The 20,129-nt window shown below is 45.4% G+C and overlaps 1 protein-coding gene across 9 annotated transcripts in view; it reads left to right on the top strand.

Annotated features, from left to right (window-relative positions):
• Window positions 1-20,129, top strand: part of LOC147030900 (protein ENTREP2-like) — a 312,148-nt gene that overhangs the window by 208,913 nt on the left and 83,106 nt on the right. For 8 of the 9 annotated variants that reach the window (XM_085875459.1, XM_085875457.1, XM_085875456.1 and 5 more), the window contains one exon: window positions 6,564-6,693. In XM_085875459.1, the coding sequence (XP_085731585.1) occupies window positions 6,564-6,693 (130 nt within the window). The remainder of the gene's footprint in view (window positions 1-6,563; window positions 6,694-20,129) is intronic. The other variant, XM_085875458.1, reaches the window with a different exon arrangement.

The raw sequence follows: 20,129 nt of genomic DNA, 5'->3' as shown, positions 1-20,129 counted from the left end.
AGGAGCAAAACGTGGGCAGTGGAGCTCATAATGGTGGCGCCACGTGCTGGAGCAAACGAGCTGAGGGGGTGTGTGGACTGTGTCGGCCCCGCGGTGGAGGATAAAGTAACACGGGGGACGTGTAAGACGAGACTCGTGCAGGTGACAGAGAAAGTGACGGTGACACAGAGGGAAAAATTAAATGGGGTGACGGGGACATGTACGGCAAGACACGTCGAGACGAGAGAAATAATAAAAGGAATAACAGAGACACGGGAGGTAGAAACGGTCGAGGAGCGACTGCACAATAAACACGACACAAAGGACGAACACACACGCATGGAGGTAGTGAGGGACAATGGGGTTGAGCTTGAGGAATGTGTTGCGACCCGATTCAAGCAGTAGGATAGCCTCCTTCACGAACGAAGGGAGGAAATGTGCCCACTTGAGGCGGATCTCAACCAGGTGGGTCCGGTCGTGCCGAATGAGGTAGAGGGGGCAAGTGCTGTTGACAGGTGCACATGAAGCTTGGGGGGTATGAAGGCCCTGGGAACCCTTGTGGTGAGACAAATCCCCAGCATGGTCGTCCCGGTGTGTGTGGTTACGAGTGTGGCGAAATGCGTGCTGGAAAGCAGGCATTGTGTGAGTAGTGTGGTGTGTGTGAGAGAGACAGCGTGTGTGAGGTCGCTGTACGTGAGGGAGATGACAGTCGGTATTCGGGAGAATGCAACCGCATCCCCGTGTCCGAGTGCCATGGTGGAGTGTGTGAGCGTCGTGGCACGCAGGAGTGTGTGCATTAAAGGTGCCGACGACGGGACCAGATGAAGGACAAGGGCCGAGTAGCGGCCGTAGCTGTTTTGAGAACCGTGCCGTGTTTGCACAGCAGCGAGCGCGGGGTCCGTGCTGTGCTACGCACAAGGCCGCCACGTGCGCGGCTGCGCAGGTGAAACCCGGTCCGGAAACGCCAGCGGTGGATGTTAGCCGATCCCGCGGACGGACAGAAGCTCGGCTAGATTCGGAATTTGGACCGGACGGGTTCTCCACGCGAGCGTGTTTGTAAATCTCCGACGAGCAGAGCACATGTGTTCACGGGGGGAACCCCTCGAAACGCAGGGCTTGCTTTGAGATGCGCAGAGTGACGTCATGGTTGCACGTGTGTTTGGAATCCGGCAGAAGGGAATTCCTGCCGAACTGTACCGTCCAAGAGGGACTAGGTGCGCGGGGCGCAAGCAGCTGCCATAACGTCACGGAAAAAGAGCGCAGCTGTGAACTGCCGCGCTGGTGGTGCGCATTATTGAAAAAAAAAAGTTGAGAAAAGCAAGCCTCACTTTGGGTGAACAGGATTCCCAGGCAAGGGGTGGAAGACCCCCTTGTTGGGGGCACAGGAAGTACTAACTAGGAGGATGGGTTAGAGTTCGTGAGATCGGCTTCATGGGGACATGGGTTGTTCCTCATGGAGCCCGTGCAATGGATGAGTTAGAGGGATTTTAGTTTAGATTTAGGAAATGGAATTTTTGGATTTTTGGAGACACGGACAGACTGGAAATGTGTGGTGGAGACGTAGCTTAGCTACGAAGAGTACATGGAACGTGCATGAGTTTTAAGGAATGACGAGGGAGCACGAGTTAGTCAGGGGATTTACTTAGAAGGATGGCAGTGTGGAGTGTTGGTGTGAGTTGCGAAATGGAAAGTGTGTGAGGAATGAGTGTAGGACAGTGGGCCCAAGTGTGCGAGTGGAGCTAATGTGGTATGCATGGTGCGAATGACTGGTTGGGGGGAGGAGTGATTCCCACCCAAGTGACCCTGGGGTCAGTTTAATGTTAGCTCGTGGGTTATTCAAATTTACCAACAGGAAGTCGTTTTGTTGTTGGTGTCGAGAGAAGGCACAAAACCCATTTGGAGGGGTGCAAGAGTTCATGGACCGGCTGGGAGCGTGGCTGTGGAAAGTTGAGTATTTGCTTAGTGGGCACCCCAGGCACCGGACTCGTTGGCCAGTATAGGCTAAGGGCCCAAGAGGGGCCGGGATAGAGTAGTGGGCACGGGCGACCCGTCGGAAATGGGACCCCTAGCACCAGAAAGCCATGGGGGCAGTGTAGTGGGCATGGGCGACCCTCGGAAAGGGACCCGGGACATCAACATGCCACGTGGGCATCGGATGGGTGCAATGCCAGAGAGGGCAACCCCCCACATTTATAGGGAGCAGCTAGGCTCGGAGGCAGCCTGCGGGCCTGGGGGTGCCATGATTAGAGTTCGGCAGAGGGGGAGTTCCTGCCAGTTGAGCCATGCTGCCCAGCCAGGAAATTGTGCGAGGGCACGTATAAAAATTTGAGGGCAAGGCCCAAATTTATAATGGACACCAACACAGGCGACAGGAATCATGGTTTTTAGAACTGATAGTTTTAAAGTGTGAGGCGTTTTTGGAATGCACCGGTGTAGTTTCAGGTTAATGAATGTTAGGGTAGGTAGGAGATGTACCCCTTCGCACCATCCATCCCTTCGCTCATTGTAGGCCGCTGGACTCACCTTGGTAGATCGCTGAACTCTGAGGAGGCCATTCTGAGGCTTCGTTGGGCCTCGAGACAGGACGCTAGTCTCTCGCTATTCACCTCCAGAGAGGGAACGTAGGGGTTGGGAGTAGGCTAGGTGGACATGATAGGCTTGCCGGACAAAGACAATAAAGACAAAGACAATAAAGACAAAGACAATAAAGACAATAAATAAATAAAGGGGGAGACAATTATAAAAGGGAAATAAAAATAAAGAGGGGCTAAAAAATTTTTGTTTTTATGGCAAATTAAGGGAGCGGGTATGGACAGAGACAGGCAAAGGCGATTGAGTTGGGGGGGGGGAGACAGTAGGCTAGGTCTGAGCCCACCTTCAAAGCAGCCGCCACCACCGCACTCCCTCCAAACCTGATGGAACCACACTAGAGGCCAGCCAGCTTCACCTGTCGGCCTGTTGTGCTGCAGCCGCCTGTTCTGCAACGACGTGCCTTGCCATGCCTCGTTTGCCTGCCTCTGCCATGATCCCATGCCTGCTAGCCCTTGTTTACGTTTGCCCCTGTGTAGGTCCATCACCATGTGTGCCAGGAACATCCAGTTTTGCAAGGACTGCCCTGCAGGCAGCCCATGCATCCATCATGTCCATTTGTTTTGCGACCATCTCCATCCATTCCCCTGCACCAAAGACTTTGCAACGACTTTTGCCTTTCCCCTTTCCCCTTTCACAGATTACAAGTCCCGGGCCATGGTTTAGTGTAAATTTATAAGTTGAGTGAAAATTGTAAATACGTGAACCCCCGCCTGCATGTTTGTTTTAGCGCCGGCAATTTTAGTTAAGTTGTCCGAATGAGTCTGAGAGTTTGTTTGTTAGTTCCGCAGTGCATTAGGTTATTTATTTTTGGGACACGTTTAAAGAAATGTCGCACTCAGGAATCCGAAGGTAGAACGTACTGGGGGAAAACTTACACATGCTGGTCACACGAAAATTTGACGACTCGGGACGAGTTTGTAAAAATGGGTGGGGGTAGTGTTACGAATTTGGAATTCAATTGCACACAACATACAGGTTCCCTTAGTCAGCTATGTCGATAAGTGCATGTTCCCTAGATAGCTCACCTTCATTTGTTTAAATGTTCAGAAATCGATTCGATGCGCTGCGGATCGATTTAATAGTTCGGGAGCGAACAATGGAGACGTCCCTCCCCCTATTCTGCGAAGAGGAAGAAGAACCCTGCTGTGATGTCAACAACTCCCTCCCACCCGTGGTTGAGCGGGGGGTGGATCACGAGGGCATGAGTCACACCAGGTGCTGGGGAGGGGGTGCAAAGGATAAAGAGGACATCTTTTCTTTGTTCGTGTGGGAATCCCGTGGTAGGGCTGAGTTTGAGGGAGTCCCGTGGTAGGGCTGAGTTCGTGGGCTGAGCTCGTGGGAGTACCGTGGTGGGGCTGAATTCGTGGGAGTCCCGTGGCAGAGTTCGTGAAGAAGTCCCGTATTGAGTCCCGTGTGCAGAGTTCGTGTGCTGAGTAGTCCCGTGGGAGGAGTAAGCTTTTTGCTTCGGAAAGAGCAGTCGTTCAGCAGGCCATCGGGTCCTGCTTGGCTTGCTTGGTTTGAGGCCTTCGGAAGCTTTTTGCTTTGGCTGGCTCGGTTAGCTTCGGCTGCTGCTTTGTTTTGGAAGGAACTTTAGCCGGTTGTTCGGCTCGAGCTGTGAGTGGAGGCTTCTTCCTCTTCTTCCTCTTCTTCCTCTTCTCTCTCTTCTTCCTCTTCTTCCTCTTCTTCCTCTTCTCTCTCTTCTTCCTCTTCTTCTTGGTTCATGCAGCTTTTCGTTCTCCATTTTGTTTCCGGCTTGGTGCGACGCATCGGCCTCTTCTTGGAGTTGGATCCTCGGGGAAGCGACAATCGACAGGAAGGATCGGCGCCTCGTCTCACCGGCACGTGTTGAGAAGCGCGGGAGGATTCGCGGGAGCTCGGGAAGGATCGTGGCGATTGGATCCAGCTCGCTCTCGCTGGAGCCTGGGTCCGGACAAGTTGAAGACCACACGAGGTGGAAAGGTTCGAGTCAAGCTCTGAGTTTCAGCTCACCTGTCCTCCGAGCTGGAGCTCGTTAGTAAAGGCCTCTGCCACCATTTCTTGGGTGTGTGTGCGTACGTGTGTCCGTGGGCCCTTCTAATAAGTAGGAACTGCTGTTAAGTGTAAATGACTGTACATAATAAGTAGACGGTTGTAGTTCTTTTGTCGTGCTTTTGTTGCTCGTACCATTGCATACGTGTTTTGCCTTATTTAATTGCATACGTGTTTCATTATAATAAATGTCCTTGTGTGAATGTAAACCTGCTCGTTGCGTCCATTCCCTCATTGACTGAACATTTTGTGTGTTGGGAGTTAGAAAGCCATTGGTTTGCCGTAATAGGGGGACATTTGGACCAACGGTTCTCGGTGATTACGCCGCTCGGAATCGCGCATGGGCAAGCTCGCCTCGGCGGTTTGTTCCCTCGAGGGTGGAATACCCCGGTCGTTAGATCACGTGGGTATTTAGGTAAATTGAAGAATGGCAATCGCCCCTACCCCACGTGATCTTCCGATTGGCGAATTTCGGTTCTTGTACAAGAACCCGTCGCTCGGAGTTATCCGGGCGGCGATCTATATTGCGGGTGATCGGTCGGGCCGACTCGACTTGCGGCTCCGTTCAGAGCAGTCGGTTGGCGGCTGACCTCTGGCCAGTAACAATATATATGCCAAGTTTCAGGAAGTTTCAATGAAAACTGTAGGCTGTGAAACAAAAAAGTCCACAAGAAGAAGATGAAGAACTACAAAGTGAATAAGACTTAGAGATCCTCCACGAGGATCTAAATATTGACATACACGAAGCCACTGCGGAGTCATTTTTGGTGAATTGGTAATATCAGGTAACTTTTGATATGTTGCACTGAACAAAATATATGTTAAAAAGGCATTGAATCATAACTTATGTGCACACTACTTGTCTGTTTAGGCACACACAACTCGTTGACTTTTCAGGTGCACACAACTAATTGGCTGTTTAGGTGCACGCAACTAATTGGCTGTTTAGGTGCACACAACTAATTGGCTCTTTCGATGCACGCAACTAATCGGTTGTTTCGGTGCACACAACTAATCGGCTGTTTATGTGCACGCAACTAATCGGCTGTTTATGTGCGCACAACGTGTTTTGGTGCACACAACTAATTGGTAGTTTTGGTGCGCACAACTAATCGGCTGTTTAGGTGCGCCCAACTAACCGGCTCTTTTAGTGTTTAGGTGCACACAACTAATCGGCTGTTTTGGTTCATGCAACGAATCGGCTGTTTCGGTGCATGCAACTAATCAGCTGTTTTGGTGCACACAACTAATCAGCTGTTTAGGTGTGCATAACTAATCAGATGCTTAACTCCCTTAGTAAATTGCTATTTCGAGGGGTGATTATTTATGCAAATTCGCCTGCAAAGTTTTTCTCATCCATGCATCCATATTGTCTCATAGCGGTAAGGTTGTCTGGTCCAACAATGAAATTCATTGTGAAATATGCCCAATTACAAAGACTGGGCCGCAACACCACTTGTCTCCAGGATGCGGGCAGCAATTTGAATTTCTTTTTTTCAGGGTGCCGATGATAACCTGCCTCCTCTTTGTGAAAGACATCATGATATCTTGATCTCCATTAACAACCGGTGGTGGCAGATGGATCATCCAGTTTAACATTATTCTAAAGGACTGAACATTCCATTGATGGATCGCCTTGCATTCAAAACACCAGGGTGACAGTTTATAGTGAGGTGGAAATTCAAACCCAGGCTCGACAGCACAAAGTCGAGTGTGCTTTCCTCATAGCTCATAGCTATCCTGCCAGCCTCACATAAAGTGTAATATTATTTTGTGATTAAATGGAGCAATCAACATATTAAATTTCAGTTTGCTTTCCTTTTCTACACAACCTAGTTTATCAAGAAAATGAATACAGGTCCTTGAGAGACTGCATTTACTGAAACATTTGTATGTGCCTTCCAATCTGTTTTCTCCTTCTTGAACCAACTTAAGATTTTTCTTTTTTTTCCTGCTATCATTAGTAGGGTTGGCCACCTCACGCTGTCAAGGTTCCCTTTTTATGGGACACGACTCAGCAGTCCCGATTCTTGCTGCCCATCAGACCTGCCACCACCATACGAGGACATTGCAGGGCAGGGAACTCTGGGTCAGGTTAGTTCAGTAATGAGTCCTGCACGATTCTTATTAAATGTTAATTATACGTGAAATGTATATATATGGAATATTGGTACTTAAATTATGCGTGGCCTAGATTCTGAGGTCATTTTGTCCTTTCATTGTCTGTTACTTCTTTTTCCTTTTTCACATAATTTCCCAGTGGTTATCAAGCCAACATTCAAACATTTGAGAGATTAATTTCGAAAAGTTCTTCTTTTCTTGATGAATTACATCTTGGTGCTAAATTTCCTCATTATTGTTAATCCCAAACGGCGAGCCCATTATTCAACCCAGATGTGGGTGAGGAATATATTTTTCACTGTGATCAACATTTCTATTAAGGTCTAAATGTTAATTGATGCTCGTTCTATTGCCTTCTCATCCTTATTCTAATTTATTTCAGAATATGCCTGCCAGGTTGATAAGCGAATACATTTCGTCGAACTCGAACTTTTTGTGTCCCTTGTGATATTCCGTATTCTTTATGCTTTTGTGTTACTGTTTGCCATTATTACCCTCGCCACAGGAGAGGGTATTGCAGGTGGGTACGTTTGTTTGTTACCTTGCAAAATGGAAGATTTTTCAAGTATATTGGTTCGTCGATTTTGTTATTCTGTCTGTTTGTTTGTTTGTCTGTCTATCGCCTACAGGTCATAATTCTGCACACAATTCTGAAACTTTACCAAGTTGGGGAGGTGGTCTCAAGTGAGATGTCTATCGATTTTGAGGTCAAATGTCTTCTTGAGGTCGAATTTCTAAAATCGTCATTTTTCATCCGATTGGCTTGAAATTTGAACAAGATTTGCATATTGCATCACTGGATAGGGAAAGCAACTATTTTTGAGGTCAAAAGGTCAAAGGTCAACTCAAGGTCAGACGTCTAAAATAATCAATTTTCATCTGATTGACCTGAGCTTTGGTTGAGATTGTCAATTTTAATCTTGATTAAATGGACAATTTGATGTATCCACGGCAACCTTTTGAGAGGGGGGGTGGTAGATTTTGCAACTATCATGCTCTGCACAATGTCTTTTTCTTTCTTGTTTGTTTGTTTGATTGTTTGTCTGTCCACACAAAATGTGCTAACGTCGGCCACGAACACCACCAAGTGGTAACCAGTAGTACACATTCTCTGTTTTTTCAACCGATAACCTCGATAAAGTATGTACAATTAGAATGTGAGTACGTCTATAAAGTATGCACAATTAGAATGTGAGTACGTCGAAAAGTATGTACAATTAGAATGTGAGTACGTCTATAAATTGTGTACAATTAGAATGTGAGTACGTCTATAAATTATGCACAATTAGAATGTGAGTACGTCTATAAAGTATGTACAATTAGAATGTGAGTACTTCTATAAAGTATGCACAATTAGAATATGAGTACGTCTATAAAGTATATACAATTAGAATGTGAGTACGTCTATAAATTATGCACAATTAGAATGTGAGTACATCTATAAATTATGCACAATTAGAATGTGAGTACGTCTATAAAGTATGTACAATTAGAATGTGAGTACGTCTATAAAGTATGCACAAGTAGAATGTGAGTACGTCTATAAAGTATGTACAATTAGAATGTGAGTACGTCAATAAATTATGCACAATTAGAATGTGAGTACATCTATAAAGTATGGACAATTAGAATGTGAGTATGTCTATAAAGTATGTACAATTAGAATGTGAGTACCTCTATAAAGTATGCAGAATTAGAATGTGAGTACGTCTATAAAGTATGGACAAATAGAATGTGAGTACATCTATAAAGTATGTACAATTAGAATGTGAGTATATCTATAAAGTATCCACAATTAGAATGTGAGTACGTCTATAAAGTATGTACAATTAGAACGTGAGTACGTCTATAAAGTATGTACAATTAGTATGTGAGTGCATCTGTAAAGTATGTACAATTCGAATGTGAGTACATCTATAAAGTATGTACAATTAGAACGTGAGTACGTCTATAAAGTATGTACAATTAGTATGTGAGTGCACCTATAAAGTATTTACAATTAGTATATGAGTACGTCTATAAAGTATGCACAATTAGTATGTGAGTGCATCTGTAAAGTATGTACAATTCGAATGTGAGTACATCTATAAAGTATGTACAATTAGAACGTGAGTATGTCTATAAAGTATGTCCAATTAAAATGTGGGTACATCTTTGAAATACATCTGAAAAACCACACAAAACAAGTCTGGGCGAGAGTATGCAATCTTTGATTGCTCGTTGTAGTTTACTCACTTAATTTATTTTGTTTTATCTACAAGAATGAGTGTCTTGGAAGAGTCGGGTGATGATGGGGTAAAAAGGCAAGGAACTGACGGCAGTGTCAGAGTTGGATACAACAAGCAGAGCAATGAATACGAGAGAAAGAGACAGAGACAGATACAGAGACAGAGATAGAATAGATGGGAGGAAATGCAGTAACCTGCAAGTAACAGTGTTGGGTAATTGCGGTAGAAAATATCTTGGGTAGAGAATAGGGATTCACATGAGAATGGAAGGATTGTTCTTCAAAGGAAGAGTCGGATTGAATAGCCTCAGGAAGGTGTGAAAAAACAGAACCACCCACTACCAAATGCAATGTTAGTTGCTAAACTGATAACCACAGCATCAGTCAGTCTTGATGACTTTAGAAACCTTTTCATGAGCTTGAAAAGCCGTGAGAAACACATTGCTTGTAAATTAATGAAGGCTGACTGATGCTACAGTTAGCAGTGTAGCAGTTGACACTATATTAGGTAGTGGGTGGTTCTGTATTTTGTAGAAACTGGAACTGAGCCAGTTTTCTTCTTTAATGTTGATCTTTATGCTGCTGGTTACAACGTAAAGTTCTTATTAATAAGTAATGAATACCCGTTATTATTAACCCACACACACAGAGTGAAGAGCGGGGTTAAGCAATTGGTTCATGTTTGTCCGTCTGTCCGTCTTATAAGTTTATGATGGAAGAATGGCTTATTAAAATGTCATGTTGTATTGTGAACGTGAATCAGATCATTAATATGAAGACAAGTCTTTCGTTTTACCGTACCTTGGCTCTGAATTTGTCCCGAGCACACGTGCGTCGAGAGGAGTGAGATAATATTCGTACTATACTCTGTCTGCCTGCCTGGCAGTGAAACAAAATTGAAAATCATTGCCAGCAGGAAACTTACTCTTTATAAAGACCATCTTAAAGGATATTGACAACAGGCATGTACAATTATTATAACGTGTTTGATAGGGTAATTTAATAGAAACCCTTAACTTTTTTTTTAACACTCGGGGGAAATGGTGGTAAAACCCGCAATTTTATTATTTTGATGCCTTTATACCTCTTTGACCCTTTATTTTAATTTAATTATACACTTTTTGTATGTACTGTTGAGGCTTATATGAGAGCTAACACACAGAACGTACAACAAGGGGAGCAGGAGACAAGAGGGGTGGGAGAGGGAAGGAAAAAAACAGTGGGGAACAGAGACTTGAGGAGAGCTGTGGAAGGGAGAGGGATGGGGTGGGGTACACATGGAAAACAAAATGGACACCACAGGGACTTTCAGGTCCCAACACAACAGGGACTTTCAAGAAGGAAAGCAAGAATTTGAAGGAGGTGGGTTTTGGGTGGATTCGTGGGGGGGGGGAGGGGTAGAAAAGATCGAGGTTTTGGATGGGGGAAGATAAGAAATGGTGGTGAACAGCTGTTTTGAAGACCTGGAGGGAAGAGTGGGATTGAAGAGAAGTGTGGGAGTTTGTTCCAAAGGTGGAGAAAAAAGAGAAATTAAAAAATGAAGGTGAGTAGTGTTTCTTGATTTTGGTAGTTTCACCAGAAGGGGGTTGCTGGCAGACCTTGAGCGCCCTGCGGAAATATTGGGGGGAGGCATATCTCAAACAGAGCAAGGGGGCGGGGGGGGTGAGGCCAGAGAGGAGACGGGAGAAGACAGAAAGACCATAGATCTGCCTGTGGTGAAAGAGTGAGAGACACAAAGACTCAGCCTCATCCCAGGAGATACCAATGATCCTCAATGCCTTGATTTCCACAGGGTGAAGCCGAGAAAGGTGAGAGGCGGGAACACCAGCCCAGAGGGGAGAGCAGTACTCCATCAGCCTGCAGACAAAAGCTTTGTATATGGTCAGGAGCTCAGGTGTGCCAAGGAAGGACTTTGCATGACGGGGGATGCACAGTTGGCGACTGGCTTTGGAGGCCAGTTTGGAAATGTGGCTTTCCCAGTTAGGATCATGGCAGATTGTGAGACCCAGAAGCTTGAGTGAAAGGACTTCTCCAAGGGGATTGTTGAGAAAGTAGATGGAGGGGGGTTCCAGACAGTCTTTTCAGAGAGACACAACAAGAGTGTAAGATACTGTATGTCAGGATTGAAAGACATGTTCCACGTGCTGGACCAGCTTGTGATTTTATCCAAGATATGCAGATAGTGAAGAGGCTGCTGCTTGCTGATCTGATGGATCATTGATTGGAGCGAGAAATCACGGAGCTTTACCATCGTTGATTAAAAAAAAAAAGATGGTACAGCAGAGGGTGGAGTCATGAGCAAAGAGATAAAGATGGTGGAGTCATCAGCAAAGTGATACTTTGAGGCTGTAGAAAACAAATTGCCTTCAAAATACTTCGAAGAACCATGCAATATCTCTATTATAATACCAAGCTTGCACACTAAAAACTCGGCTCGCCATCACACGATCCCTATGAAATTGCTGTGGCACTTAGCGGATATGCCGACAATGTTTGGGAAGTCTTGGCGTTCCATAGTACCACTTGCATTTTGCATAATGCGTATTTTTGTCATTCCCCGTGTACGGTCTGTCATCTGCTACCAGCTATGCTGTACTGCTATTCCGTGCATGTGCACGGGTATCGTGAGTTTCTATGTATTTCATTAGAGGGTGTGGCGTGTGTTTTGGGGTCATGAAGAGACCGCCATAATGGCTATCTATGATGCTGATTGACGCTGTGTTCGATGGTGATCAATAATACAGCCTCCTCCTCCGAAATTGCAACTCAACGTCATCTTATTACAGTGTATAAGGGTGGTTGGTGGAAATTAAGATTGCTTCAGGAGTGCTAAACTTCTGGATTGATTAAATGATCTTTAAAATCATTGCAGTATTTCATTAAAATTGAAGTACAGTAAGTAGATACGTGATGATCAACATAAATTACGCCTACTCACTTCGGCCCTTTTCAATGACCTGGTTTCGGAGGCATATATAGCTACAGCTCTGGAAAAAAAAATAAGAGACCACTCCAAAAAAAAATTAAATCAGCATCTCTACATGTATGGCAGCCATTCCATTCCAGTGTCTGTTGAATTCCAACACAGGCACACCACATTCTACTTAGTGAGGTACTGATTAGGTGATCACCTGAACCGAATCTTATTTAACAAGGAAAAGTATAAAAACCACTGCTGTGGTCATCACTATCCTTTTGCAATAGGACCAGCTGGATGGCAAAAACAGTGCTAGTAGTACCTCAAAAGTAATTAGAATCAAAAAATAACTATTGACCATGACAAAAGAGTTGAAAAGAAAAGTTTTGAGTGAGGAAGAGATGGGTTCAATTCTGGCTCTACTGGCAGAGGGATACAGTGAGCGTCACGTTGCTTCCATCCTTAAAATTTCAAAGACGGCGGTTCATAAGAACAAGGTCAAGCAGCAGACATTGGGGACAACAAAGCTACAGACTGGCAGAGGGCGAAAACGATTTTCCATTGACCAGGATGACCGCCAACTCATTCGAATGTCACTCAACAACCGTAGGATGACATCATGTGACCAACAAAAAGAATGGCAAACGGCAGCTGGGGTGAAGTGCACGGCGAGGACGGTTCAAAACAGGCTCATTGGGGCAGGGCTGAAGTCGTGCAAAGCGAGAAAAAAGCCCTTCATCAAAGAGAAGCAAAGAAGAGCCAGGCTGAGGTTTGCAAAAGACGATAAGGATTGGACCGTAGAGGACTGGAGTAAGGTCATCTCTGATGAGTCCAATTTTCAACTTTGCCCAACACCTTCAAGACCACCCTCCTTGATGTTGCTGGTGGATGTCTTGGAAGTCAGCGCAGGGCAAAGAAGAATTTTGTCTCTCAAGGGACACTGGATACCATTGACCAGAGTCGCAGGGCCAGGCTGAATGGCAGAGCTGAGCTGTTCAGGCAGCTGAGGCGTAAAATTGTACGTGCACTGAGGGTGGACAAGGAGGCCTATGTGCGAGGAATCTGTGAGGGGGTAGAGCATCACCTGTGGTCAGGTGATTCTCGTCCCACTTACAGGGGAATTCGCGCATTGCGTTCATCCAAGCCCATCCCTCAGAGCACTGCAGTTAGAGCAGAGAGTGGAAGGCTCTTGACAGAGGAGTCTGAAGTGAAGGCCCGCTGGGCCTGTTAGTTTGAGTAGTTGTACCAGGCTGATCCACCAGCTGTCTAGTTGGATGTCAATTGTGTTACAATCCCTGTTGCTGACCCTCCAATCAACTGTGGTCCACCTTCGCTTGTGGAAACACGAGCTGCGGTGAACCGGTTGAAACAGGGTAAAGCTCCAGGGATCTGTGGCATCCATGCTGAACTTCTCAAGGCTGGTGGAAATGCTGCACTCGTGTCCTTGCATGCATTTTGTGCTCTGCTGGAACACAGGCATCATCCCAACTGATTGGAAGAGGGGCCTTGTTGTCCCTCTCTGGAAAGGGAAGGGGGATCGCCAAGACTGCAACAACTCCCGAGGGGTGAGGCTGCTCTGAGTGCCGGGCAAGGTCTTTGCTCGGATAATTATTGATAGGGTTCGCCACCATCTGTTTGAGCACCAGCCTCTAGAGCAGTCAGGCTTCACACCAAAGACGTCAATGACTCACCGTATCCTTGCTCTTCGGGTCCTCACCGAACGCAGATGAGCGTTTCGGCAGGGGCTGCTTGCAGCCTATGTTGATCTGTGTAAAGCGTTCGATTCAGTGAATCTGGATGCCCTCTGGAGGATTATTGGTCTTTGTGGGGTGCCACCAAAACTGATCGATCTGATGTCTGAACGCTACTCTGGTACTGAGAGTGCTGTGAAATGTGGTGGTACCGTCTCTGACTTATTTCCAGTTGTTACTGGAGTTCGTCAGGTGTGTGTAATGGCCCCCACACTTTCAACACTTGTATGGACTGGATTCTGGGGCGGATGTCGGAGAGATCAAGCTTCGGTGCATCGTTTGGGAATGTCAAGATCTCGGACCTTGATTTCGCAGATGATGCAGTCATCTTTGCGAAGACTTTAGATATCCTTTTGGGGGCCCTTGAGGTGCTGAATGAGGAGTGGGAGCCACTGGGATTACCGGTTTCTTGGGTCAAAACTAAGATCCAGGCTTTCAATGACATCTTGGATGCTGCTGTCCTGACTGTGTCTGTGGTGAGGATGTTGAGGTCATGGAGAGATTCACTTACCTTGGCAGTGATATTCATCTCTGCTGGCTGTGAGTCAGAGTTCAATAGACATCTGGGTCGGGCCTGGGGAGTCGTCGATTCACTGGATCATGGGGTGTGGCACTGCCGGTACCTGTGCGGGAGGACGAAAGTCTGAGTCTTCAGGGCCTTGGTGCTTCCAGTCTTGCTCTATGGATGCGAGACTTGGACTTTGACCAAGTATCTGAGACGGAGACTAAATTCCTTTGGTACCAGGTCTCTTCGGAGAATCGTTGGCTATCGCTGGTCGGATTTTGTGTCCAGCGAGCGGTTGCTGAGAGAGACTCGGATGAGATTTGTTACCTGCATAGTCCGCGAGTGTCAGCTGCGGCTATATGGACATGTGGCTCATTTTCCTGACGCTGATCCTGCTGACCAGATTCTTTCAGCGAAGGAGTCTCGTGAGTGGAGGAGTCCAATGGGCCGACCACATGCCTCATGGTTGCAGCAGATTGACCGGCATCTCAAGGAGATGGGGATGGACCTGGGATCTGCCTGGGGTATCGCCAGACGGAGGCCCCTGGAGTACCTGTGGAAAGTGGACGCAGCGACGCGCTGTTCTGTCACATGCTCCCATACCTGACCTGACCAACACCTGGTTGTGTAATGGTTAGACGAAGACCTGGAGAGGCCTACAAGCCACAGTGTCTCGCACCCACTGTGAAATTTGGTGGAGGATCGGTGATGATCTGAGGGTGCTTCAGCAAGGCTAGAATCTGGCAGATTTGTCTTTGTGAAGGACTCATGAATCAAGCCACATACAAGGTTGTCCTGGAAGAACACTTGCTTCCTTCTGCTCTGACAATGTTCCCCAACTCTGAGGATTGGTTTTTCCAGCAGGACAATGCTCCATGCCACACAGCCAGGTCAATCAAGGTGTGGATGGAGGACCATCAGATCAAGACCCTGTCATGGCCAGCCCAATCTCAAGACCTGAACACCATTGAAAACCTCTGGAATGTGATCAAGAGGAAGATGGATGGTCACAAGCTGTCAAACAAAGCTGAGCTGCTTGAATTTTTGCGCCAGGAGTGGCATAGAGTCACCCAACAGCAATGTGAAAGACTGGTGGAGAGCATGCCAAGATGCATGAAAGCTGTTATTAAAAAATCAGGGTTATTCCACAAAATATTGATTTCTGAACTCTTCCTAAGTTAAAACATTAGTTTTGTGTTGTTTAAAAATGAATTTGAACTTGTTTTGTTTGTATTATTTGAGGTCTGAAAACACTGAATCTTTGTTGTTATTTTGACCAGTTGTCATTTTCTGCAAATAAATGCTCCAAATTACAATATTTTTATTCGGAATTTGGGAGAAATGTTGTCAGTAGTTTATCGAATTAAACAAAAATGTTCATTTTACTCAAACACATACCTATAAATCGTAAAACCAGAAAAACTGATAATTTTGTATTGGTCTCTTAATTTTTTCCAGTGCTGTGTTTATATATATATATATATATATATATATATATATATATATATATATATATATATATATATATATATATATATATATATATATATATATATATATATATATATATATATATATATATATATATAGTTACGGTTCGAGGAACCACATGTCTCCAAGGCAATGGCATTCAACATATCGTGGTCCCAAGACAGTTATTCCATTAATATACGTTGAGATAGCCCCTTCCCTTTTGTCGAGTGGGTCAAATGGGACATGCGTTGCTGGAATCTCATAGCAAGGTTTGCTTACACCACGAAATTTCATTTCTACTCTTCTTTTCTGCTTGTCACTGAGGTCAATCCGAATTTGCGTCCTCGCAGAAGCCAACACGTGTAGCATGTACCATGGCCGGGGGAGGGGAATAGAAAGCAGCAACGACACCACAAGCATCGGCAGCGCAGCGATGAGGAAACAGAGATATCCTCGAACGAACCTCTCCCGCAAGCTTGAGATGATCGTCTAACGTTTCCAACGATCTGGGATGAGATTGCCGGTTGCATTGAAAAGGCATACGAACGAATAACTCTTCAAGAGGCTCCACGGATGTGGTTTTGCTTAACACAGAAGCAAATGACCCAATATCGGCAAGAGCGTGGCTCGTAGCTTGGTGCCAATAGCTACATCATCAGAGGCTGAAAATCGTAAAACGACAACCGTGCCACTTTGTGCACGATACGGGTGGTGCGCACTTTTCAACACATTTCTGGACTAATTATATTGGCATTTTCTTTTCCCTCCATTTCTCCATCTGACACATATCTATATTCTTTTTCATTCCAAACTCCTGCTAATTATTATATCCGATCATTCCCCTCAAATCCTGACACAGATCGGTGTTGGCCCCACGCACACGATAACAGCATCGGGCGAACGCGAGCGCTGGCCATGTGCTTTATGGCGGATCCGCGCACACTGTATCGAACACAAGTGTACAAGACACTGGCGGCTCGTTCTTTTCAACTCATTTCTGGATTTCATTATATCGGGCTAACATGAGCGCTGGCCACGTGCTTAATAGCAAATCCACGCGTACTGCGTGAAACATGCATGGCTTTATCCTAACACTTTACCGTCGGTCCTCGCTGGCGGCTGCGCGTGTTCCCCACAGACGGCGGATGTTTCCTCGCCTCTTTGGCCAGCGAAGTCGCGATCAGGCAGAGGCATGCTGCGCAGTCCGGATCGCTCGGGCCGCATAACGCATCATGGAGCAGGCATTGATCAGCGCTAATCGGAGGTGCCCGGGCAGGCATGCGGAACCGACGTCACCCTCGGTCATCAAGGCATGGCCCGGGGGTTCTTGCAAGGCAATTCATGACGCGGAGTTCGGTGTGGGCGATTCATATCATGTCGTGAGGTCGGAGCGAGAGATTTTCATGGCTTGGGGCCATCTTGACGGAAGTGGAATGTTGCCGCTTCCGGCCATCGCGGCCGTGCCGTGCGGGGGGCCGGGGCCAATCAGAGCGCCCGATTTGAGTGACGATGCATTGCTTCGGGGTGGCCCCCCGCCCCGCACCGCGGGGTTTATATAAGGCGGATGGCGAAGCCGTTCTCTCTCTCTCTATCTCTATCTCTATCTCTATCTCTATCATCTCTATCTCTATCTCTATCTCTATCTCTATCTCTATCTCTATCTCTATCTCTATCTCTATCTCTATCTCTATCTCTATCTCTATCTCTATCTCTATCTCTATCTCTATCTCTATCTCTATCTCTATCTCTATCTCTATCTCTATCTCTATCTCTATCTCTATCTCTATCTCTCTGTCTCTCTCTCTCTTTGTCTCTCTCTGTCTCTCTCTCTCTCTCTCTCTCTCTCTCTCTCTCTCTGTTCCCGCACGCGCTGGGTCTGGTCATCACCTTCGACTCGGCCTCCTGTTGTCATCGCCACGACTCCGCCTCCACTTCTTCGCCCACACGTCACTGACTCCACCCACCTACTTGGTCACGCCTACTACTCCGTCCACTCGCCCTCGACTCCACTTTCTCCACCCAAGTCCCTCCTTTCACGCCCGATGGTCGCATCGCATTCTCTGGATGACGCTCGCTGCATGAATTTCCACGAAGTAAGAAACGGCGCGCCAGCTGTCGGGGAGGCATTGCCCAGTGGAGCATCCCCCCAAAAACGTATTGGTGGTGTGATCGGACAATCGTGCAAGGTATTCAGAGACCGTTAGCCTCATCTCCTCTTCTCCTTTCTCGCTTCAATAACTCCTCTTCATCGGGTTTTGTGTGTGTGTGTGTGTGTGTGTGTGTGTGTGCGTGAGTGAGCGCGCGCATGTTGTCCTGGCGCCTTTCCACATAGGTTAAGATTGTAGAAGATTATTATCCCCCCCCCCCCCCCGGAGGGAGGGAGCGGTATATTGTAATCGTCCGGTTTGTTTGTCTGTTTGTTTGTTTGTCTGTCAACTTTGCGGCATAACAGCTTTAGCAAACACTATCAAATTTAATCCACAGGTGGGCAATGAACCTTGGACGACCCCATTAACTTTTGGGTCCAATTGGAACAAAGGTCAAGGTCATGAAAAGATCAAAATCATTTTTCGCTCATAACTTCCTCAAAAATGATCTGATTTACTTCAAACTAAGCTTATAGTGAACCTTATTCCATTTGTCACTTATAATCCTTCCATTCCTACACTGAAAAATGCATATTTGTGAAGATCGGTAGGGTCCGAAGTTTTGGGGGTCATGGTCATTGGTCAAAATTAAAAATTTTAAATTATAAATCAAAAACGGTTAGGAATATGTGTGTTTACTCTGGAAGACATATATCAAGTCATTTATTGGCTTTCATTTGTCACCATGACCTTTGACCATACGTGGCCTTGACCATACGTCAAAATCATTTTACGGTCATAACTTCATCAAAAATGGTTTCATTGACTTCAAACTAAGACTAAAATATTCCTTATTCTATTCCTTATAATCAACATTCAGGTTAAGGATGTATCAACTTTAAATTTGATCCCCAAAATAAGTTTATGCCTCAAATGGGTGGGATTTGTTGTGCCTGGCACCACTTGTTATTATTATTTTGGGTTCAGTCTGCTCTGTGTCTGCTTTTGTAAATTGCTTGTACATTGTCGCACCTCACGCTTCTTTCTATCCCTGCATGACGCACCCTAATAAAACCATTCGGACAAGGCGTACTGAGGGCGTGTTCCCCGGTAATTAAATCACGTGATAAATTAGGTAACCTGATTAACCCATAGATGGGAGGACCCTAGGTCACGCGGTTGCGTTATTGGCATCCACGGTTGGTTAAGCGACCCGCCGCGTCATGGAATTATCCATGTGCAACGGCCTACGATTCTGGGGAGTCTGGTGGGAGCCGGAATAGCTTCCCCCACCCCCACAGCTTCCCCCACCTAGTGGTCTTCTCACCCGACCCCTGGCTCGCAACAATATATATATATATATATATATATATATATATATATATATATATATATATATATATATATATATATATATATATATATATATACATACATATATCAAGCAGGCTTGGCGAAACAACTCATGGTCAGAAATTGCATGTGCGCACTTGGGTCTCCAGGTCTGTGAAGGGCTCAACGAGACTTTTCCTGACTGGTGGATATGACATGGTTCGCCCAATGTGCCCTGGCCCTCTTATTCGCCAGACCTCACCCCGTGCAATTTCTTCTTGTGGGGCTTTCTTTCGAGTAAGATTTACGCAACTCAACCTGTGAGCATTCAAAACCTGAAAGAGCATTTTGAGCAGCTTTTGGAGAAATTATTGTCAGACTGACAGAAAGTGGTCTTGGAGTATCACAAAAGGATGCTTACACTGCTTGAAAATTATGGAAATCACGTCAAAATTCATAACTAATTTTGTGCACTTCTGAATTCAACAAAAAAATTTCGTACAAAAACTTGAAATATGTTCCCATATCCTGGAAATATTTTATTCAGTTTCGTTTCTTTGCAAAATAATTGCAGGGTTTCAAAACCGGGAATAGATACATGGTCCGCCCTGGACATACTTTCCACCTTCAAAAATGTCTTGACCTCCCCTCAATATTGATGAAGCTAACAGTTATCCAGCAAGATCCTTTCAAGTGTTATGCATTTGTATATTTATATATGTCTTTCATTATCACAGCTTCTGGCAATTGCAATATTATTATTGTTATTATTACTATCATTATAGTCATGATTATTCCTTTTGTTTTGAGATTTTGTCATGTTATTTCACTCTTTGCATTGGTTTCTGTTGCCTGCTCATTATGTCAATCAACAAATCTAAGTTTGGAGTAATGGTGTGAAAAATTGATATTCTCACAAGCTCATTTCTCCATCAAAAAGCCAAGCTGCAAGCAAAAAGAAAAAGAGGAAACGACCATCGACTTTAGGAAGCAATTCTTTGTTAGCCCTTGTTGGACTTGATCAGAAATGGAGTTTCTTATGGATTGGGTCTCGTTGTTTTTTTTTTTATAACTTATTCTTTTTAGTCAATATTTGGAGTAAAAATTCTTGATTTGA

The sequence above is a fragment of the Eptatretus burgeri genome, chromosome 3, assembly GCF_056783735.1.
Source record: "Eptatretus burgeri isolate ZD-2024b chromosome 3, Ebu_testis_v1, whole genome shotgun sequence".
Lineage (NCBI taxonomy): Eukaryota > Metazoa > Chordata > Myxini > Myxiniformes > Myxinidae > Eptatretus > Eptatretus burgeri.
The sequence above is the reverse complement of the archived record's forward strand: the minus strand, read 5'-3'. Positions and strand labels throughout refer to the sequence as shown.